At 47.0% G+C, this 24,275-nt stretch overlaps 1 protein-coding gene across 1 annotated transcript in view; it reads right to left on the reverse strand.

Annotated features, from left to right (window-relative positions):
• SLC39A6 (solute carrier family 39 member 6) overlaps window positions 1-17,701 on the reverse strand; it is a 41,250-nt gene extending 23,549 nt beyond the window's left edge. The window contains exons 1-3 of the mRNA XM_077269685.1: window positions 17,117-17,701; window positions 15,183-15,348; window positions 2,286-2,455 (exon numbers count right to left, since the gene is read on the reverse strand). Of these exons, the coding sequence (XP_077125800.1) occupies window positions 2,286-2,455; window positions 15,183-15,348; window positions 17,117-17,593 (813 nt within the window). The 5' untranslated portion in view covers window positions 17,594-17,701. The remainder of the gene's footprint in view (window positions 1-2,285; window positions 2,456-15,182; window positions 15,349-17,116) is intronic.
• Window positions 17,702-24,275: the final 6,574 nt, after the last annotated feature.

A 24,275-nucleotide genomic window follows, 5' to 3' on the forward strand; every position in this document is an offset into this window, starting at 1 on the left:
TGGCGGACGTTTCCCTATAATGAGGCAGATGGAGGCACTGTGGACGCCGTCTGACCTGTGATGCGGCGGTGTCTGTCTTTTTAGGAATGCATAAAAGTGTCGTCAGCCACAGTTTTGTTTCCTTCTAAAAAGGACACCGTTTTACAGAGGCCAGATGGAGTCCAGAGTAGCTCTCCTGCCTCATTATAGTGAATGGATCCCTCAGGGGTTTCATCTGAATCACGTCACTCAGATTTAGATGGAAACCACAAAGTAAGTGGTCATGGCACCTGCAAACCATAACAGTAAAATGTCGCGCTCCTTCCCTTCTGAGCTTTGCACTTTGCCTGAAAAGTATTTCCCGATTACATGTAGGGTATTGGCGCACTCAGGGAAAAAATGGACCTCAGTTTGTTGTAAAAAAAAAAAAAATTTCTATTAGCCCTAGAAAAATTAAAAACTTGTGGCTAAAACAACATTTTAGTGGTAAAAATGTAATATATTCTTTCACCGCTCAGTGGTGTAAAATTCTGTGAGGCACATGTGGTGTCAATATGATCACTGCACCCCTAGATGAATTCACTGGGGAGTGTAGTTTGCAAAATGATATAAATATATAGGGGATTTCTGTTCTGGCACAGCGACATGGAACCTTCAAACCACAAACCATTCCAGCAAAAAACGAACTCTGATATGGTGCCTCTTACTGTCAGAGCTTTATACTGTGCCTCAAAAGTAGTATTCCCCCACATATTGGGTATTGGCGCACTTAAGAGAAATTGCACAACAAAGTTTATGGTAAAATTTTTCCTGCTACCCTTATGAAAATGCAAAATTTAGGGCCAAAATAACATGTCTGTCAGGAAAGTGTGATTTTATTTATTTTCACGGCTCAACGTTACAAACTTCTGTGAAGCACCAGGGTTTTCAAGGTGCTCACCACGTATCTAAATACATTCCTTGAGGGGTCTAGTTTCCAAAACTGTCACTTGTGGGGGGTTTCCACTGTTTAGGCACATCAGTGCTCTCCAAATGCGACATGGCATCTGCCAATTGTTCCAGCAAATTTTGCATTCAAAAAGTCAAATAGCGCTCCTTCTCTTATGAGCTCTGCCGTGTGCCCAAACAGTGGTTTTCTCCCTCATTTGGGGTATCAGCATGCTCCAGAGAAATTACAACAAATTTTTGGGTCCATTTTTACCTGTTACTTATCAAAATAAAAAAAATTGTATCTGAAGTAAATTTTTTGTGATTAAAGCAAAAAATGGTTAATTTTTTTTGCACATTCCAAAAATTCCTGGGAAGCACCTAAAGGGTTAATAAACTTCTTGAATGTGGTTTTGAGCATCCTGAGGGGTGCAGTTTTTAAAATGGTGTCACTTTTGGGTGTCTTCTATCATATAGACCCCTCAAAGTGACTTCAAAAGTGATGTGGTCCCTAAAAGAAAAAAAAAATGGTTTTGTAAATTTTGCTGGAAAAAAGAAAAATTGCTGGTGAACTTTAAACCTTTATAACTTCCTAAGAAATAATAATTTGGTTACAAAATTGTGCTGATGTAAAGTAGACATGTAGGAAATGTTACCTATTAAGTATGACATATCTCTGTGATTTAAGGGCATGAAAATTCAAAGTTGGAAAATTGCGAAATTTTCAAAATTTGACAAATTTCTTTTCACAAATAAACACAAGTAATATCAAAGAAATGTTACCACTATCATGAAGTACAATATGTCACGAAAAAAAAAAAAACAGTCTCAGAATCAGTGGGATCCGTTGAAGCGTTAGAGTGTTATATCCTCATAAAATGACAGTGGTCAGAATTGTAAAAATTGGCCTGGTCATTAACGTTCAAACCACCTTTGGGGGGGGTAAAGGGGTTAAATAATTGACATGCTGAAGATTTAAAGATCACTACAATTCTCAAATTCTGCAAGAAAGAAAAAAATATAGTGTGAATAGGATTTTTTTAAATGTCAGTTTTTGCAGGTACTGTAACGCGCAGCAAAGCAAACTGCTGTAAAAACACTGCGTATGAACATAGCCCAAGTACTCCAGAAACAACTGATTATTTAACACCATACTTGACAACTTTTTAACATCATTTTAGAGTAGAAATGGAAATGCTACATAGTGTAACTAGTCAGTGGAAATAATCCCGATTTTGACCACATAAATTGAATTTGACACAGGATAATCATATAACACGGAAAATCCATCTAAGGGGAGGAAAAATATAGGGAGGGAAAAAACCCTGTGTCACCATATAAAATCAGAGGCTTCACATATGACTTAAAGAATCACTTACATGTGGAAGGAGGTGCAAGAACGCGTCTCCGCTCAATGTGCCAACTGCCAGTGCCACCAGGAAACTTAACAGAAACTTGAAGAAAACCTTGTTCATAAGAGGAATCAAGATGATCCCCAGTAAAGACAGCACACTAATAATAGTGATAGCTATAAAGCCGCCAAGCCAAGCTGGAAAAAAAAAAAAAAAAAGTAGTGTTATACATTCATAAACCTTAGTAGCAACTAAAATCTCAAAGCAGTTCTGTCAGTCTGTGTAATACGAAAGTGTCAGATGGTGACCATTATGGCCACCATCTATATTGATGTGGAGATGAGATTTGGCAGTATTTAAGGTTTGAGATTTAAAAAAATAAATAAATAAATAAAAAATGGCTGCAGTAGTCTTAACACTTGTTCCAACATGCTGTTCCCAAAGCCATAGCGCCAAATCTACATTTCCAACTTTTTTGGAAGGCCCTATTCTGTGTCAAAAGGACTTAGGCTGAATAGTCTTTTTTTTTTTATTATTATAGAGCCATTTTTTCCATGGCGCTTTACATGTGAGGAGGGGTATACATAATAAAAACAAGTACAATAATCTCAAACAATAGAAGTCACGACTGGTACAGGAGGAGAGGACCCTGCCCGCGAGGGCTCACAATCTACAAGGGATGGGTGAGGATACAGTAGGTGAGGGTAGAGCTGGTCGTGCAGCGGTTTGGTTGATCGGTGGTTACTGCAGGTTGTAGGCTTGTCGGAAGAGGTAGGTCTTCAGGCTCTTTTTGAAGGTTTCGATGGTAGGCGAGAGTCTGATGTGTTGTGGTAGAGGGTTCCAGAGTAGAGGTGATACGCGAGAGAAATCTTGTATACGATTGGGGGAAGAGGAGATAAGAGGGGAGTAGAGGAGGAGATCTTGTGAGGATCGGAAGTTGCGTGCAGGTAAGTACCGGGAGACAAGGTCACAGATGTATGGAGGAGACAGGTTGTGGATGGCTTTGTATGTCATGGTTAGGGTTTTGTACTGGAGTCTCTGGGCAATGGGGAGCCAGTGAAGGGATTGACAGAGGGGAGAGGTAGGGGAATAGCAGGGGGACAGGTGGATTAGTTGGGCAGCAGAGTTTAGAATAGATTGGAGGGGTGCGAGAGAGTGTTCGAGGGGAGGCCACAGAGCAGGAGGTTGCAGTAGTCAAGGCGGGAGATGAAGGCATGAACTAGGGTTTTTGCAGATTCTTGGTTTAGGAATGTACGGATCCGTGAAATATTTTAGATTTGAAGGAGGCAGGAAGTGGAAAGGGTTTGGATATGTGGTTTGAAGGAGTGTCAAGGATTACGAGGCAGCGAGCTTGTGGGACTGGGTCGAGTGGGCAGCAGTTTGCTGTAATGGATAGGTTCGTTGGGGGAGGGGGGGGGGGGTCGCGTGAGATGGGAGAAAGATGATGAATTCTGTTTTGTCCATATTAAGTTTTAGAAATCTAGCGGAGAAGAAGGATGAAATAGCGGACAGACATTGAAGGATTCTGGTTAGTAGACTGGTGATATCTGGTCCAGAGATGTAGATCTGTGTGTCATCAGCATAGAGGTGATACTGAAAGGCGTGAGAGTGTATGAGCTGTCCCAGGCCAAAGGTGTAAATGGAGAAGAGCAGTGGCCCTAGGACTGAACCTTAAGGGACTCCGACAGATAGGGGGGCGAGGTGAGGAGGTGGTATATGAGTGGGAGACACTGAGTGTCCGGTCTGTTAGGTATGACGAGATCCAGGATAGGGCCAAGTCTGCGATGCCAAGAGATGAGAGGGTCTGTAATAATAGGGAATGGTCCATTGTGTCAAGGGTAGAGGACAGGTCCAGGAGGAGGAGGACAGAGTAGTGTCGCTTGCTCTTGGCGGTTAATAGGTCATTGGTGACCTTAGTTAGGGCAGTTTCAGTGGAGTGGTGTGACCGGAAGCCAGAATTTAAGCGGTCGAATAGGGAGCAGGAAGAGAGATGGGAGGACATTTCTGCAAGGGTGTTCAAGTTTGTGGGTTGGGGGTTTGTAGACAAGGAGTGAAGAGGGAAGAGAATGCGAGTAGGTTGTGGTCAGAAAGAGGAAGAGGCGAGTCATTTCCACAGACACTTCAAAATGTTGAGAAAAGTATTCCCAGAAAAATTAATGTACCGTATTTTCTGGTGTATAAGACGACTGGGCGTATAAGACGACCCCCAACTTTTCCATATAAAATATGGAATTTGGGATATGCCCGCCGTATAAGACGGAGGTCATCTTATACGCCCAGTCATCTTATACGGCGTGTGGTTCCCAGGGTCTGGAGGAGAGGAGACTCTCCTTCAGGCCCTGGGATCCATATTCATGTAAAAAATAAAGAATAAAAATAAAAAATATGGATATACTCACCCCTCCGACGAACCCTGGCTGTCACCGCTGCAAGCGTCTGCCTCCGTTCCTAAGAATGCAGAGAGTGAAGGAACTTCAATGACGTCGCGGTCACATGAGCGGTCACGCGACCAATCACAAGACCGCGACGTCATCGCAGGTCCTACACTCACTGCATTCTTAGGAACGGAGGCAGACGCTTGCAGCGGTGACAGCCAGGGGCCGTCCGAGGGTGAGTATATCCATATTTTTTATTTTTATTCTTTATTTTTTACATGAATATGGATCCCAGGGCCTGAAGGAGAGTCTCCTCTCCTTCAGACCCTGGGAACATCCAGGATCGCTCCCTGCACACGCCGTATAAGACGACCCCCGACTTTTGGGACAATTTTTAGGGGTTAAAAAGTCGTCTTATACGCCAGAAAATACGGTAGTTACAGAGGTGAAAGTAACCAGGTGTGGAAAAGAGGTGGCACAATAAGACCACGTTCACACCTTCAGTACTTGGTCAGTATAAGGTACCGTTACACTAAACGACTTACCAACGATCACAACCAGCGATACGACCTGGCCGTGATCGTTGGTAAGTCGTTGTGTGGTCGCTGGGGAGCTGTCACACAGACAGCTCTCTCCAGCGACCAACGATCAGGGGAAGGACTTCGGCATCGTTGAAACTGTCTTCAACGATGCCGAAGTCCCCCTGCAGCACCCGGGTAACCAGGGTAAACATCGGGTTACTAAGTGCAGGGACGCGCTTAGTAACCCGATATTTACCCTGGTTACCATTGTAAAAGTTAAAAAAAACAAACAAAAAAAAAAAAACACTACATACTCACAGTCTGATGTCTGTCACGTCCCCCGCCGGCGTCCACAGGGTTAAAACTGCTTTCGGCAGGAGCGCTTGCTAATGCTGCTCTGCTGCCGAGAGCTTCCCTGCACTGAATGTGTCAGGGGCGCGCCGGCAGTAACAGCGCTGACGTCACCGCTGTGCTCTGCTTTACGGCCGGCGCTGACACAGTCAGTGCAGGAAGCTCTCGGCAGCAGTGCAGCATTAGCAAGCGCTCCTGCCGAAAGCAGTTTTAACCCTGTGGATGCCGGGGGACGTGACAGACATCAGAATGTGAGTATGTAGTGTTTTTTTTTAACTTTTACAATGGTAACCAGGGTAAATATCGGGTTACTAAGCGCGGCCCTGCGCTTAGTAACCCGATGTTTACCCTGGTTACAAGTGAACACACGCCGATCCAGGGATGACAGCGGGTGATCAGAGACGAAATAAAGTTCTGGACTTCTAGCTCCGACCAGCGATATCACAGCGGGATCCTGATCGCTGCTGCGTGTCAAACAACGAGATCGCTATCCAGGACGCTGCAACGTCACGGATCGCTGTCGTTCTCCTTGGAAAGTTGCTGAGTGTGAAGGTACCTTAAGCCAAAAGAGGAACAATCAGAGGAAAAGTCTAATAGAAACACGTCACCACTTCTGTATTTAGCACCCACTCCAGGTTTTGGCTCACAAATACGGAGGTAAAAAAAAAACACCGGATTACGTACCGGTAATGCTCTTTTATAGAGCCACGACAGCACCCACTGAGAGAGGGGATCCGCCCCTAGGAACAGGAAACCCTACGGAGAGATAAAAGGGGCGGTCCCCCTCGCTCCCACAGTTTGGGTTACAGAGATTGCGAGGAACCGCCCACCAGTATTAGTAGGCAATTCTATATTATCATTTAATCTTATACTACTAATATTTACAAGAACCAATCACCCTTATTTGTGCTCATATGCAAACTAATATATATAAGGGAGGGAAGTGAAGGGGTGCTGTCGTGGCTCTATAAAAGAGCATTACCGGTACGTAATCCGGTGTTTTCTCTTCGCCACGACAGCACCCACTGAGAGACTTTCAGAGATAGTTATTTGGGGGGGATTATCGTGTTAAGAACCGATCTACCGAAACACAGGTCAGTGGAGGCAGATAAATCTAATCTGTAGTGACTATAGAAGGTAGTAGGAGACGACCAGGTTGCGGCCTTACATATGAGTTCTATTGGAACTTCTGCTCGCTCTGCCCAGGATGATGCTATCGCCCGGGTGGAATGTGCCTTTATAGTCTCAGGTGGATCTTCCCCTTTAGACGAATAGGCCAGGTATATCGCCTCCCGAATCCATCGGGATAATGTGCCTTTCGTAACACCAGCTCCTTTCCTCTGACCCTGGAAGGAAACAAAGAGAGCCCTGCTCTTCCTCCAGGCGCTAGTTCTGTCTAGATAGGTTATTACAGCCCTCCTCACATCTAAAGTATGGTATTTTTCTTCTTCCTGATTTGTAGGATTATTATAGAAGGTAGGAAGAAGAATTTCCTGAGACCTATGGAATTTGGTACTCATTTTAGGTAAGTAGGAAGGGTCTGTCTTTAGGACAATCCTATCTGGCAATATTGACATAAATGGAGGATCTACTGATAGCGCCTGTATGTCACTTACCCTTCTTGCCGATACTAAGGCAACAAGAAGAGCTGTTTTGAGGGAGACATGTTTAATGTGAGCAGAATGCAGAGGCTCGAACGGGTGATTTGTTAAGGCTTCAAGGACCAGATTAACATCCCAAGGGGGTGAGTTGGGAATATGGACTGGTTCTGCTCTCTGGCAGGCTGAGATGAATCTGGATATCCATCTATCTCCTGCAACATTGTGACTATACAAAGCCCCTAGCGCTGAAACTTGCACTTTCAAGGTGTTAACTGAAAGGCCTAAATCACGTCCTTTTTGGAGAAATTCAAGAATAATAGGGACTGGAATTTCATTTGACAGGGCTGAGGGATAGAGGCTTAAAAATTTTTTCCATACTTTTACATAGATCGATGTAGTGGATCTTTTTCTACTCAGCAATAGGGTATCAATTACTTTATCAGAGAAGCCCCTTAGTTTTAACAGCTGCCTCTCAAATCCCAGGCTGTCAACCGTAGACCCTTCACATGAGGGTGGTTGAAGGGTCCCTGGAAAAGCAGATCTTGATTCTCTGGGAGAATCCATGGATCCGAGATGGACATGGCTCTGAGCAGGGAAAACCATGGTCTCTTTGGCCAGAATGGAGCGATCAATATCACATTCGCTCTGTCCTCTCTTATCTTCCTGATGACTGTTGGAAGAAGAATCATTGGGGGAAAGGCATATGCTTTCTGAAATGTCCATGGAATCTGGAGGGCGTCGAGAACATCGGGGTTGTCTGCTCGGAACATTGAGGCGAATGTTTTTACTTGCCTGTTGTCTCTTGTGGCAAAGAGATCTATGTCGGGTATACCCCATTTTATAGTTATCATACTGAATATCCGACGATTTAACACCCACTCCCCCTGATGGAGGGTATGACGACTGAGAAAGTCTGCTTTTGCGTTGTCTATCCCCCGGATATGTAGTGCTGATAAGGACAGAAGATGATTTTCGGCTATAGTCAAGATGTTTTCGGCTATAGACATGAGAGTGCCTGATCTCGTTCCGCCTTGATGGTTGACGTAAGCCACCGATGTCATGTTGTCTGAGAGCACCCTGGTATGTGTTCCGTGCAGCTGTGGGAGGAATTCACATAGGGCATGATAGATGGCTTTTAGTTCTTTTTTATTGGAGGAGTCGTCTAATTCCGTAACCGACCACAGCCCCTGGACAACCTGGTTCCCCAAGTGTGCCCCCCAACCATGAGGGCTGGCATCCGTAAAAATTATGTTTGAGGGTTTGACCTCCCAGGGAACCCCACTAACTAGATGATCTGGCTGTAGCCACCAGGTTAGGGATTGGACTACATCATTAGAAAGGGAAATCTTACCGTCTAATCGCCCTTGTAATTTTATCTCCTCATGTAAAATTGTATACTGTAAGCACCTCGAGTGGAACTGGGCCCACGGAACCGCTGGGATACATGACGTGAAGGAGCCAAGCAAGGACATGCCTTCCCGGAGGGAAATTATAGGTTTATCTAGTATGGACTGAACTTTATCCCTAATTGTTATCTGTTTAGATTCTGGGAGGAAACACTTTTGACTTACAGAATCTAATATAATTCCCAAAAATACCTGCCGGGTTGTCGGGATCAGTCTAGATTTTTCCCAATTTATTATCCATCCTAAGTTCTGTAAGGATGAGATCATATGACATAGTCTTTGCTGACATTGCGAGGTGGATTTTCCCACTACTAGCAGGTCGTCTAAGTACGGGATTATGAGTGTGTCTTTTAATCTTAGATAAGACATAACCTCTGACATTAGTTTAGTAAATACCCTTGGAGCAATTGATAGTCCAAAGGGCATTGCTGTGTACTGAAAGTGCCGTATACATCCATTTAATATAACCGCTACGCGGAGAAATTGTTGATGCTCTTTAAAGATTGGTAGATGGTAATACGCATCTTTTAAGTCCAGAACCGCCATAAAGCAATAGGGAAACAGGAGTTTTACGGTGGATCGAATGGATTCCATTTTAAAAGTTTGATTTTCTAGGAAGGTGTTCAGTTTTTTAAGATTTATGATGGTTCTGAATGATCCATCAGGTTTTGTGATTAGAAACAGCGGGGAATAGAACCCTTTCCCTTCCTGAAGAAATGGAACCTCCACCAAAACTCCTTTGGATAGCAGATTCATTACTTCTTGCTGTAATGCCTCCTGTTGAGACTGTGACTTTAAGGAAGTCAATAGAAATGAGTCCGAAGGGACTCGGGCAAATTTTAATTTTAAGCCAGAGGTGACGAGATTATTTGCCCAATTGTTCGAAGTTATTTTCCTCCATTGGTCTGAAAAAGAGGATAATCTACCTCCCACAGGTAGATCTGCTCTAACGGGGCTTGTCTTCAGATTTAAAAGGGCGCTTCCCAAAGAATGCACCTCTTTGTTTTGCGTCTCTAGGGGTCCAGCGATCTTGGTTTTTAAAATCTTTTCTTTTATTAAATATGGGCTTCCGGAACGCTTTCCTATAGAATGGAAGGTAATTATTATTAGGGAAGCCCTTCTTTCTTTCCCCCGCTTTAGTTAGAATCTCGTCCAGTTTGGTACCAAACAGGTACTCACCCTGACATGGGAGGCCACATAACTTAGACTTTGTCTGTGGATCGCCTTTCCAGCCCTTAAGCCATAGGGCTCTGCGTGCCGCGTTTGTGAGACCTGCTGATTTGGCTGCCAAACGTATAGAATCGGCCGATGAATCCGCCAAAAAAGCTGTAGCCCCTCTAATTAAGGGTATAGAAGACAGCAGTTTGTCTCTGGAAAGACCACTTTTAAGGCCTTCCTCTAAGTCACTCAGCCAGACCAACATGGACCTAGCGGTGCATGTAGCAGAGATAGATGGTCTGAAGGCTCCCGTACACGACTCCCAGGCTCTTTTTAGTAGTGAGTCGGCTTTACGGTCTAACGGGTCCTGTAATGAGCCTGAATCCTCCACAGGTAGCAAAGATTTTTTACATGTAGATGCTACCGCAGCGTCCACTTTTGGCGCTTTTGACCATGTCGAGAACTCTTCATCATTGAAGGGATACCGTCTCTTTGAGGATGGAGGTAACCCCCTTTGGCCCTGGCTTTCCCATTCTTTTTTAACTAAAGATTTTATTGCTGCTATCACCGGAAAAGAAGGCCTTTTCTTTTCCGATAAGCCAGCGAACATAATGTCCTGCTGTGTTCTGGGAATTTTAGAATCTTCGATACCCATCGTATTACACACGGACCTGACAAGGTTGTCAATACTATCCGTGGGAAAGCATGTATCCTGTTCCTCGTCCGAGGAAACATATTCGCAGGAGATGTCAGAGTCCGCTTTCTCCCTATCCGAAGATGGGTCAGATATAGGGGATTCATATCCTTTTTTACTTCTAGTATGTGGCTCTTTATCAGAACCTCGCAAGGCTTGTAACTCTTGCCTTATCATGAGCCTGATGTCCTCAGATTTAACTGAGGCTTCCTCCCGCAAGGTAGATGCAATACATGATTTGCACAATCTCTTTTTATAACTATCCGGGAGAGGCTGGAGACATAATGCACACTGTTTGTGCTTCGTTTTCTCTGTTTTCTTTCCCTAAGTGTATAAAGGGAAAGGGAACACCAGTCAGCTTATGAGGGTAGAAGCACACTTACCCCAGTGAAGCTTTTACGGTACCGATTGACGAGGAGATTTAGGTGGAGAACCGGATTTCTTCCTGGAGGATCCGCTCTGTTTGGAGCGACTGCTGCTGCCCCGTGTACGTGGGGTAGCCGCGGTGTCTTCTATGGAGAGCATCGCAGGGGTCTGTGACGAATCCATTGTGGACACCGGGCGCTTGTGCCGGCGTCCTTTTACATGGGGGCCGCCATCTTCTTCCGGTTGAACCCGGAAGTGCTAACCACTTCCGGGTCGCGGCCATACTGTGTGCACTCGCGCTGTCACCGGCATCAGCGCGGGTGCCGTCCACCTCCTCCTCCGCCCGGAGTTTCAATTCAGGACTCCCGGGTAAATTGTGGAGCTCCACGCCGCCTGAGCGCTCGCCAAAGCGCAGCGCTTACCTCTCCTCGGCGCTAGGTCCCGCAGACTGCCCGGATGGATTCCCATGAGCCAGGAACCCCTGCAGTTGTGGCCTCATGGCGTCTGCCAGCAGAGGGGGGAACTGAGAAGAGGACCCCCGACGCTGCATCCAGCCCTGGAGCCCTTGCCGTCCTCACAGGTAAACTGCGCAAGCGGCATCCAGGCTAGGCATCCTCTTCTCCGTGGATTCCCGTAGGAACAGGAAACCAAACTGTGGGAGCGAGGGGGACCGCCCCTTTTATCTCTCCGTAGGGTTTCCTGTTCCTAGGGGCGGATCCCCTCTCTCAGTGGGTGCTGTCGTGGCGAAGAGAAAATGACCAAATACTGAACTTGTCAAGAGGTCATAAGAATGCTTTAAAAATAGAAGAGCTAATAATTTAGTTTTTATCAATTAACAAAATGCAAACTGAATGAACAAAAGGGAACTCTAAATTGCATCAATATTTGGTGTGACCATTTGTCTTCAAAACTGCATCAATTCTTCTAGGTACACATTCACCATCAGGGATTTTGTTAGCTTTGAATCAGGTGTATGAGTAACTAAATATACCAAATAGGTGATAATGATCATCAGTTACATAGATAGGATGAAAACGATCATTAACTGAAAGGGAAACAGCTGTGTAGGAGGGATAAAACTGGGTAAGAAACAACCAAACTCAGCTACACGGAGAGGTTGCGGAAGACCGTTACATGATGCTGAACATACAAGACTCAGCACAGCAACAAGACACTAAGGTCATTCCCATGAAAAGGTTTCCGAGCAGACAAGAATTTTAAAGTTGTGCTGTTCAGGATTTTGTGAAGAAGCACCAAGAAATAGGCAACTGTGAGGACTGTAGTAGGCAGCCAAGGAAGCATAGGACCTGATTGAAGCAATTATGCCAGTACTATGGTGTAAACAGTCATAAAAGTCGCTACATTTTCGCAAATCGGAGTAGCATGAATGCGTTGCGACTTCTAGTTTTGACAACAGTTTCTACCAGCTCCGCCAAAATAGGCGGAGCTGGGGATGGATGGGGGCATGACGTCACAGCTCGTCCAATTCATGATGATGTGGTGTCCTTACTCCAAGCATCCTACACCAGTCCCTAAAACAAGAGTAAGAGTTCTGGCACGGTGTACACCACTATTCAGATACTACTGGTCCATTTCATTAAAAGTCACGCACCTAGTAATAAATTAGGAGTGTAACTGTTGATCACACCGATCTTGATGAATTGGTGCCTAAATACACATCATGCTTATTTTCCTTAGAAATCAGAAGATGTCCAGCAGTGCCATCAGCGCAAAATGGCAGCAATCAGTGGGAGCCAGCTAAACCCATCTGCTGCTCAGAGAAGTCACACAAAAAGTGGTCTTCATGGAAGAATTGCAGCCAAAACCCATATATGGAAACACGGTCAAGCAACTCGGCTGTTTATGAAAACCTAGGAACTGAGGTCTAGAAACATGGCAGCAGGCGCTCTAGAGCAGGGGTGTCAAACTGCATTCCTCAAGGGCTGCAAACAGGTCATGTTTTCAGGATTTCCTTGTATTGCACAGGTGATCATTTCATCACCTGCACAGAATGATTCCAGCACCTTGTGCAATGAGAAGGAAATCTTGAAAACACGCATGGTTTGAGGCCCTCGAGGAATGCAGTTTGACACTCCTGCTCTAGAGTGACAGACAAATATTTAACACATTGACCAATACCAGAGGGCAGTTTATTCTGCAAAGCGTGATACATTGCGTTTCTGGAGAAAACTATGAAGCATGGTGGATTCTTTGCAAGTCTGAGGCTCCAATTCAGCAAATGGATTTGGAGATTTCATCAAGACTAATGGCGTCATCAATGGTGATAAATACAGGCAGACACTAATCCATCATGCAATACTATCAGGGAGGCGTCTGATTGGCTTCACATTTACACTGTAGCAGAAAAAGTACAGCAAGTGTAATTCAGAACTATCCTCAGCATAAAAGGATAAAAAGTCCTGGAAATGATGAAGAGCCCTAGTCTCAACATCAAGTGTGTGTGTAATTACACGAAAACACAGATTGGTGCAAACCCACATCCACAGATCTGTGGTTAGATCTCCAAGATGTTTGGAACAACCTGTGTGCAGAGTTCCGTCAAACACTGAGTGCAAATGTACCTAGAAGAATGTATGTGGTTTTGGGCAAAGGGAGGTGGTCACACCAAATATTGATTTGATTTACGGTAGGCTTCTCTTTTGGTCACTGATTAAAATGGTGCGAGCGTGTGGGATAATGCCACGCTTTTATGCATCAGGACATAAATATCTGGTCCATTAGAAGGTCTTGCCACTAGGTAAAAACATGACAAATTACATAGTATTATTTAAAGGAATACTTCTCACTTTTAGATTCATAAGGACCGGATCATGGCAACAGGAATCAGAGCTTGGCTACGTGATTGCAGTCAGGTTTTTTGTTTTTTTGTTTTTTTTTAAACTCTGGGCCGCTCCAGACTAGCAAAAATGTCTGCCTTTATAGAGGTGGTTGCAATTATTGATGGGCATTTGATTAGCAGCACTTAGCTGGTACCCTCTTAATTCCTAAAGAAGCAGTAAGTAAGGCTTCATTCAGACATGTTCTAGCCTTGTTTTTCAACAATAGAACACGAAGCCATTAGCAATGAGCGAACGTGCTCCGATAACGTGCTCCCTGAGCATGATCGGGGGGTTATCAGTATCTTGGGCGTGCTCGTATATTATGGTAGAGTCTCTGTGGCTGTCCGGGAACCCTCACATGTGTTGTGTCTGTCTAACAGCTGCAAATCATGCGGCCGCAGGGACTGGAACATAATATTCGCGCACTCCAGAGATACTCTGATAACCCACGAGCATGCTCTCATAACAAGTCATCCATGCACATTCACTCATTGCTAATATTTTGGATCAGCTTTGCTAAAATGGGCAGAGCTGGGGAAAGAGCAGGAGCGAAACGATGCCCTCCATCAAATGGGAGTCTTCTATGCCAGAAATGCTACTCCAGTCCACGACAGTATACGGAGTCACCGAATTCATTACAGAATTATGGAAATCGCTGACTGGACGCTGTCAAGACCTAAGATATGCCAGAGTTCATGAATCGGCATCTTACGTCTCTGAAAACACACACAGTCATGAGAAATACTAAGGCTCAATGTGGTGTGCCCTTGTGCCCGTTTTTAGAAATGTTTTTAAGTAGTGGAAGACCTCTTTAGATAAAGTACAGAGTTTTGGAATTGGATGGCCGACAAGCCCCTCTGGGTATGACCAGTTGTCCTCGTACCACTGACCATACATTGTTGTTGTTTTTTTTTCATTATTTGGTAAACTTTATACCTTGCCAACAGCATTGTAGTCACATAGTACAACCATAGAAAAGAACCACAGTAAAAATGCATCTCGGTAGTCAAAACATCTAGACCTGTATTAGAGGTGGCCCCATCTAGAGGTGGGAACACCTAGATGAGGCCCCTGGTTTCTTACTTGTGATGGGAGCAACTCACTTATGAAATATTCGGATTTTGTAAAGCAATTCCCTTATACTCTATTGAAGGGGTTATTCCCATCTTCATAGACGGACACTGTCAAATTAGGAAAGTTAACAAGCCGTTTAGCAACATATTTGCTTATTAACATTTGCAGGTGTCCCTCAGATACTGACATTTCTTTTGTTTACAGCTCATTGCCTAGGAGACCGGCCACTGCTGCTGTCTAGCTTGTAAGCACTGTGCTGAAGCTGGGATTAAGAGGGTAACAGCGCACTCCAACCATGCTGGCTAGTTTCTAAACAGCGCTTACAAGGTGACTAGAAAAGAACTTGTAGGCACAGCTTGTTCCGCTGTCTAGCTTTGGTGGTCGGTCTCCAAGACAACGAGCTGTAAACAAGTGAAAGTTTAAATAAGCAGCCAAGTAGAAAAAAAAAAGCTTGTATTTCCAAACACTATCTGACAAAACCAATCTGGGAATAACTTTAAAAATGGCAGTGCCCTTCAGATGAAATGTACCCACTTACCTTTTTTCTTGGAGTATACAGCGTGGCTACTCTCTGCAGCGGGCAGGCAGGACACCCTGTCAATCTGATTGATAATAGCTGGGCATATGAAGCGGAACTCATGTGCACCAAGGAGGGTATGTGTGTCCATTCCGTGCACGGTCAGCAGTCTGGAGGCATTCAGGCACTGGAATCACAGGAGACAGGTCACATCTACAGCAAAACCAACAGGGTCGCCTCCCCTACTGCACACACCAGTCACTGTCCTACACACGAGGGTTCCACCATTAGCCCCAGGGCAGGACAGAGGGCATCGATATGTGTGCCCAAAATACAAGATGGCACTCTAGCACGCAGCAGCGCGCCCCTTACTGCCTTCACGTCCACATTCCCAGATGGGAATAGGCTAGCCCCCATTATATGGAGTAATAAGAGGGATTCTGATTATTGCAGATCTGGTGACTGCCCCATTACCAGCCAGTGTGGTGGTGACATCTGGGGACAAAAGTCAGTGTGACATCACCTCTGTAGGGTGGTCTCACTTCTACTCTTATTGCAGGGCCCGCTGGTCCAGGGACGCCGGCGGACCTCTGATGACTGCCCCATTACCAGCCAGTGTGGAGGGGACATATGGGGGCATGGACAGTGACAGTGCTTTGTGTCTGCCATATAGTGACACCCTGGGCACCCTCCTGTAGGGGGGTCTCACCTCTGCCCCTCCAGCAGTGCCAGGGATGCTGGCAGACCTCTGATGACTGCCCCATTACCAGCCAGTGTGGAGGGGACATATGGGGGCATGGACAGTGACAGTGCTTTGTGTCTGCCATATAGTGACACCCTGGGCACCCTCCTGTAGGGGGGTCTCACCTCTGCCCCTCCAGCAGTGCCAGGGATGCTGGCAGACCTCTGATGACTGCCCCATTACCAGCCAGTGTGGAGGGGACATATGGGGGCATGGACAGTGACAGTGCTTTGTGTCTGCCATATAGTGACACCCTGGGCACCCTCCTGTAGGGGGGTCTCACCTCTGCCCCTCCAGCAGTGCCAGGGATGCTGGCAGACCTCTGATGACTGCCCCATTACCAGCCAGTGTGGAGGGGACATATGGGGGCATGGACAGTGACAGTGCTTTGTGTCTGCCATATAGTGACACCCTGGGCACCCTCCTGTAGGGGGGTCTCACCTCTGCCCCTCCAGCAGTGCCAGGGATGCTGGCAGACCTCTGATGACTGCCCCATTACCAGCCAGTGTGGAGGGGACATATGGGGGCATGGACAGTGACATTGCTTTGTGTCTGCCATATAGTGACACCCCAGGCACCCTCCTGTAGGGGGGTCTCACCTCTGCCCCTCCAGCAGTGCCAGGGATGCCGGCAGACCTCTGATGACTGCCCCATTACCAGCCAGTGTGGCGGTGACCTCTGGGGGCATGGACAGTGACATTGCTTTGTGTCTGCCATATAGTGACACCCTGGGCACCCTCCTGTAGGGGGGTCTCACCTCTGCCCCTCCAGCAGTGCCAGGGATGCCAGCAGACCTCTGACGACTGCCCCATTACCAGCCAGTGTGGCGGTGACCTCTGGGGGCATGGACAGTGACATTGCTTTGTGTCTGCCATATAGTGACACCCCAGGCACCCTCCTGTAGGGGGGTCTCACCTCTGCCCCTCCAGCAGTGCCAGGGATGCCAGCAGACCTCTGACGACTGCCCCATTACCAGCCAGTGTGGCGGTGACCTCTGGGGGCATGGACAGTGACATTGCTTTGTGTCTGCCATATAGTGACACCCCAGGCACCCTCCTGTAGGGGGGTCTCACCTCTGCCCCTCCAGCAGTGGCCGCTGTGTCAGAGACAAGGGCAGATCTCTGATGCATACCCCATTACCAGCCAGTGTTGTGGGGACATGGACAGTGACATTGCTTTGTCTCCCCTGCACCCTCCTGTAGGGGGGTCTCACCTCTGCCCCTCCAGCAGTGCCAGGGACGCCGGCAGACCTCTGTGGAGGGGTGACATGCCGCCTCTTCCTGGTCTCCTCACAGGCCGTGTGTCCGTGCTCCACTGGGGCGGCGACAGAGTGATGATCGTGATGATGATGCGGATGGTGATGATGATGCGGATGGTGATGATGATGATGATGATGACCCGGATGCTGGTGGTCGTGCTGGCGCGTAGCGTGATTGCCCTTCAGTATGTCGCCGAGGCTGTGGACCAGTTTCCGGAAGCCGGCCAGTGTCATGCTCTGGTTACTCTCTCCATAGCGATCGAATAGAAGAAACAGGTTGTGGCGCTGAGTGTTGAGCGCCTGCGCGGAGTCCAGTCCGGACGGGGCCGTGCTGCTCGCCTGAGGCGGGAGAGTAACGGTGATGGTGGCCTCGCTCCCGGCGCTCGGCCGGTGGAGAATGGCGGCCACAAGTAACGCGTAGAGCGGCCCCATCTTCTCCCGCGTGCAGCCCTTTCTCTGCCGCACTAGACAGGGAGCCCTTGCCCCTCCCACACGTAGTGCACGTCACATGAGAGGGGCGTGGTTTCCTCTGATCATGGTCACACCCCTCCGTGCGGCTCATACAGCAGCTGTTTTGTGACTAGTCAGTGCCTGAGGCGGTGCTGAGGAGGGGCGTGTGTCTGTGGCTCACCGTCACCGGTATGTGGGGGTCACAGGATGTGTCCCCTATGTGGCTACACTGCAACATGTCACAGTGCAGCTGCTGATCACCGGGGGGGGGGGCACACAGCAGACCACTAACACTGTGAACGTGATATTCCGTCGCATTCGTAAGATGCCAGCTCTGTCTAATTTTTAGTTGCACGCAGTGTGACATAATTGCTACTTTGATGTAATGCGCCAACATTACAAACATACAGCACCAGAACCACCATTAGCACATGAACACAGCACCAAGCTATGGCTACGTTCACATTAGCGGCGGGCGCCACAGCGGCGCCGCATGCGTCATGCGCCCCTATATTTAACATGGGGGCGCATGGACATGCGTCGCACTTGCGTTTTGCGCCGCATGCTTCGCTGCGGCGCCCGCGTCCGGGCGCAGAGGACGCAGCAAGTTGCATTTTTGCTGCGTCCAAATTCAATTAAAAAAAGGACGCATGCGGCGCAAAACGCAGCGTTGTGCATGCGTTTTGCTGCGTTTTTGTTTGCGTTGTGCGCTGCGGCGCCGACGCTGCGGCGCACAACGCAAATGTGAACGTAGCCTTAGTGCAGCAATCAATTCCAATGGGAGGTCACTCTCATATTCAATTGTACTTCATGACCCTACAACTGCCATCGTGTCCTCAGAGGGATTCTCTGAGAAATGTAATCAAATAAATAATACTCATTTAAATATTAATCATTTTTCTAAATACTTTTATTTAGCAAAAAAGCATGCTTTGTGTAATGCACTCTGTCAGGATTTCAAAGATGGCACCTGCAATACAGCACTGTGCAGCCCGTTCTAGATTTCAGAAGACACGCAGAAGGACGGGCTGCATGACCACGAGACAGATGCAGTAAAACTATCAGGCAGACTGAGGTGGATTCATCCTTAGCTAAAAAATAGTGATGAGCGAGTATACTCGTTACTCGAGATTTCCCGCGCATGTTGGGGTGGTCTCCAAGTATTTCAGCGGGTTCAGAGATTTAGGTTTCCTCACCTCAGCTGCATGATTTGCAGCTGCTAGCCAGCCGGAGTACATGTGGGGGGTGCCTGTTTGTTAGGGAATCCCCACATGTACTCAGGCTGTCTAGCAGCCGTAAATCATGCAGCTGCGGCTACACAAACTAAATCTCCGAGCACGCCGAAATACTCAGAGAACACCAGAGCATGCTCGCTCATCACTACTAAAGAAACGTGTTTATTTTCTCCATTAGTCCGACTCCACTCAGTGTCCTGTCAGGTTGAATGAAGAGAAATGTGGATTCACGATGCCTGACAGGACGCTGCTCCAATCTGACCTTAGTTTCAAGCATATGCTCAAACAGCCTGTCTGTCACGATCCATGTTTGGATCTGTGGCAGATTTGGCCTCTCAGATGAAAACTTTTTTCCTTTCAGGCTATTGGGGGTCAATGCAGTTCCCCCCCCCCCCTTTTGGATACCAACCGTTCTGAAGACTGGAGGTTGCTGGTGCTTCAGCTGAATGCTGTAATTTAGTGCCTTAAGGCTACTTCCACACTTGCGTTTTTTTTAATCCGTCACAATCCATCATTTTTTGTGAATGCAGGATCCTGCAAAAAAATTAGCAGGATCCTGCATTTTTCCCTTCCCCATGACAGCACCGGTACATGAGAGATGGTCCCGCCCCCAAGAACAGGAAACCTGCATAGGAGATAAAAGATGGGGGCGGCACCTCTCTCCTCAGTTTGGTTTCCTGTTCTTGCGGGGAACCTGCGGTGCTGCATGGGGAGAGGTCTCCCTCGCTAAGCCGGTCTCTGAACCGAGGTCCGCGGTGGGAGCAGCGGCGGCGGCGTACGCGCGTCGCCTCCATACCTGGAGCTGCAGGTGCGTCCTTCCCACTGCGGACTCCCCGGCGTCCGCTCCTGGCCGGAGGCTGGGCCGGGGGAGAAAAATGAGCGTGCCCATCACGACGCTGGCGCCGACTGAATGGGGAACTTCCGGGTGTAACCGGAAGTGACGCTACACGCTGAAGAAGCGGTGTGCTGACACTCCCCGGGGGGGAGGAAGTTCAGGGGCGCACACACCGCTTCCTGCCCGCCTATATTTAAATCTACAAGGCGGCAAGCTGGCGCTGGGAACAGTCTCCTGCAAGATGGCAGATCTGAAGGAATCAGCGATCCCAGCAGACATCCCACAGCCTGTCGTGGTACTGAGGGTCCGGTGGGTGAGTGCCTTTGTAAGGCAAAGACATGTCAGTGACATTGTGTTTTTTGTATATATGCAGGGAAAGAAAGTTGCCTCTAAACAAAAGCATAAAGTATGTGCACTCTGTGATAGAAGCCTTCCCAAAACGTATGAAAAGCGTATGTGCCGCTCATGCGTAGAGAAAACTGTGTCTGAAGAATCATCATCATTGCTTCAGAATATAAAAGATATTGTTAGAAGCGAAGTACAATGTACGGTAAAGGAGCAGTTAAAACAACATGGGTTGCAGAGCTCCGTAAACCCGCCCTCTATGTCTGCCCGGGCATCTGATGTAGAATCCGAGGGTGAACTGGGTGAGCTTCCGCCCGAGGAGGTTTCGGACCTGGACTCTTCAGATGAAGAGTGTGGCCGGCCTTATGTCTTATCAGAAGATGTGGGGAAGTTGCTAAAACTGGTCAGGTCCACCCTGGGGGTTGAGACGCCAAAGGAGAAGCAAACAGTTCAGGACTCTATGTTCAGTAATTTGGAGGATAGGAAACGGAAAGTTTTCCCATTTCATGATAACATACTAAATCTCATTAAAAAAGAATGGAAAAAACCGAATAAAAGGATTTCAGTTCCCCAGGCCTTGAAACGTAAATATCCCTTTAGTGAGGAAATTTGCGAGAAATGGGAAAAGGCGCCTAAGTTGGACGCGGCTATCGCAAGTACCTCCAGGGGCATAGCACTTCCCTTTGAGGACATGGGGGCCCTAAAAGACCCCCTAGATAAAAAGGCGGATGCCTTTCTAAAATCAGCCTGGGAAGCCTCAACTTGGGCGTTTAAACCTGGAGTAGCGGCTACTTGTACTGCCCGTGCCATGGTTAAATGGCTGGAGGAACTAAGCGACCAAATAAAAAACAAATGTCCAAGAGACAGACTTCTAGAAGTCATCCCTCCACTTCAAAATGCAGCAGGATTCCTGGCGGACGCTGCCATTGATTCTGTTCGGTTTTCTGCCCGGGCGGGTGCCCTTTCTAATTCAGGTAGAAGGGCGTTGTGGTTAAAGAATTGGAACGCTGATTTCCAATCTAAAGTGAAGCTCTGTGCGGTCCCCTGTGAGGGCCAATATTTATTCGGCAGCGCTTTAGATGAGATCTTAGAAAAAGCGGCGGACAAGAAAAAGCACTTCCCTCCACCTCCCTTCTTTAAACGATGTTGGTATGACAATCGTCGGTCCTTTCGAGGATCAGGTAGGGGCCGAGGCCGCCCAACGGATAGAACCACACGGGGAAAACCCTGGGGGGAGAAAAGAGAAAGAGGGTTTCTTTTCAATAAACCCCCAAAACCGGATCCCAAACAATGACGCCATATTTCAGGTGGGAGGAAGGTTACGTTTTTTTGTCCATCAGTGGGTAACCTTACAGCCGTCCCAATGGATAATCAACTTGTTATCAGATGGCCTACGACTAAATTTCATCTCCCTGCCTCCCCACCGAATAAAAGTTACTCGTGTGGCCAAAAAGAACCAGTTAGTTCTCGAAAAAGAAGTTCGTCTTCTTTTAGACAAAAAAGTCCTGGTAAGGGTACCTCCACAGGAAATAGGAAGGGGATTTTACAGCACCCTTTTCCTCACTCCAAAACCGGATGGATCTTTAAGAACTATTTTCAACCTAAAAGAATTAAACAAATTCATCCGGGTAGAAAAATTCAAAATGGAGACTCTGAGAACGGCGGTAAAACTGTTGTATCCAGGATGTTATATGGCAGTGATAGACCTTACCGATGCCTATTATCATGTGCCGATCAGCAGAGAACATCAACAATTCCTGAGGTTGGTTGTGCAGCTGGGGCAGGTCTACACCCATCTACAATACCAATGTCTCCCCTTTGGGGTATCGGTAGCTCCTCGTATTTTTACCAAAATAATTTCGGAAGTAGCATCCTTCATAAGGAGAGAGAACATTCTGTTAGTGCCCTATTTAGACGATTTCCTCCTGATAGCAGACAATCAAGAAGATTGCATAAAAGCAGTTACAACAGTACGAGAGCTACTAACCAAACTAGGGTGGATAATAAACTTAAAAAAATCAAGATTGATTCCAGCCCAGATACAGGAGTTCCTGGGGATCCAATTAAATTCAATCAAACAGGTCTGTATCCTTCCAGACAGGAAAGTCGAGGCCATAAAACAACGTATAACACAAATACAGGTGGCCCAATACGTCTCGGTAAGGGAAGCCATGTCCCTCCTAGGCATGCTTACTGCAACAATTCCGGCAGTCCAATGGGCACAACTTCATTCAAGGGACCTACAGTGGGAGATCCTGTCAGAACAAACAAGAATACCCTACAATCTAAACCGGAAAATCGTATTGTCACAACATGTTCGGGACTCTCTAAGCTGGTGGCTAGATTCCGGAAATCTAAAAAAAGGGGTCCCATGGTCAATCCACAATCCGGTGATACTGACCACAGATGCGAGCCCGTTAGGTTGGGGAGCACACCTATCAGATCGGATCCTACAGGGTCTATGGGATCCACAGATGCAATTAGCCTCCTCAAACCTGAAGGAATTGACAGCAGTAAGGCAAGCAATTCTTCAAACAGAAGATCTCAAAGGAAAACATTTAGTAGTGTTGTCCGACAACAGCACAACGGTGTCGTATATAAATCGACAGGGAGGAACCAGATCAAGTTCCCTAATGGAAGAAGCAGGAAGACTATTTCTTTGGGCCGAAAACCACCTTTTATCCCTCACGAGTACACACTTAAAGGGGTCGGACAACTTTGTCGCAGATTTTCTGAGTCGTCACGTCCTGCACCAGGGCAAGTGGTCACTAAATCAAAGAATATTTGGAGAAATCTGTGCAATCTGGGGACTTCCTCAAGTGGATCTTTTCTCCACAAGGCAGAATCGAAAAGTAGAAAGGTTCTACTCTCTAAACCCGAAGGAGAACCCGGAAGGAGTAGATGCGTTACTACACCAATGGAGATTCCATCTAGCCTATGCGTTTCCCCCGATCCCATTAATCCCTACAGTCCTGAAGAAGATCCGAGAAGAGAAATCACGCATAATCTTAATCGCACCCTTCTGGCCAAAGAGAGCTTGGTTCACTTGGCTCAGACGTATGTCCATCTCGGACCCGTGGATACTTCCAGAGGTTCCAAACCTTCTGCACCAGGGTCCGGTGACACATCCTCAGGTTCACAGCCTACACCTCACTGCTTGGAACTTGAGAGGGGACTGCTGCTAGCAAAGGGGTTCTCGGATCCGTTAATTACTACTCTACTGTCCAGTAGGAAAAAAGTCACAACTGATAAATACCAAAGGGTATGGGGAAAATTTTTAGAATTCTCGGGCCGAGGGATAACTGATACCGTTCAGAGAGTCCCTATATCTGAAATCCTAGAGTTTCTCCAAAAGGGTCTGGAGAGGGGATTATCTACCAGCACTCTAAAAGTGCAAGTCTCGGCGCTTAGCGCCTTGTTTGACCAAAAATTGGCTGATCACCCTTGGGTGTGTAGGTTTATTCGGGCCTCTTTTACAGCCAGACCATTCAAACCTCGTCCAAAGGTCGCTCCCTGGGATTTAAATTTAGTTTTAAACGCCTTGACCTCCTCTCCCTTCGAGCCTCTTTCCTCCATATCGGAAAAAGCGCTAACTTTAAAAACAGTTCTCCTGATTGCCCTTACCTCAGCCAGACGCATTAGTGAGCTTCAGGCTATATCTATAGACCCTCCTTATACTACATTTCTGGAGGATAGGGTAATTATAAAATCTGATCCGGCCTTCTTACCAAAGGTAAACTCGAAATTTCACAGGGACCAGGAGATAGTCTTGCCTTCATTTTGTGCCAATCCAAAATCCCAGGGAGAAGAAACCTTCCATTGCTTGGACGTCAGACGTTGCCTACTTCAATATATAGAAGTGACGAAACCATGGCGACAGTCTTCAGCCCTTTTTGTCTCCTTTCAGGGGGCAAACAGGGGAAAAAAGGCCACAAAATCAACCATTGCACGATGGCTCCATATGGCTATATCACTTTCCTATTCCTCTTCGGGGCAGGTCCCTCCACCTGGTGTTACGGCCCACTCTACTAGGGCTATTTCCACATCTTGGGCAGAGAGGGCAAATGCGTCTATAGAGCAAATCTGTAATGCAGCAGTATGGTCTTCACCCTCTACTTTCTTCCGCCATTATAGATTAAATCTAGGGCTGTCAGATCTTGCCTTTGGTAGAAAAGTACTATCTGCCGTTGTCCCACCCTAGAGGTTCTTTCTATTTCTTCCTCTCATGTACCGGTGCTGTCATGGGGAA

This window comes from Ranitomeya variabilis, chromosome 6, assembly GCF_051348905.1.
Source record: "Ranitomeya variabilis isolate aRanVar5 chromosome 6, aRanVar5.hap1, whole genome shotgun sequence".
Classification (NCBI taxonomy): Eukaryota; Metazoa; Chordata; class Amphibia; order Anura; family Dendrobatidae; genus Ranitomeya; species Ranitomeya variabilis.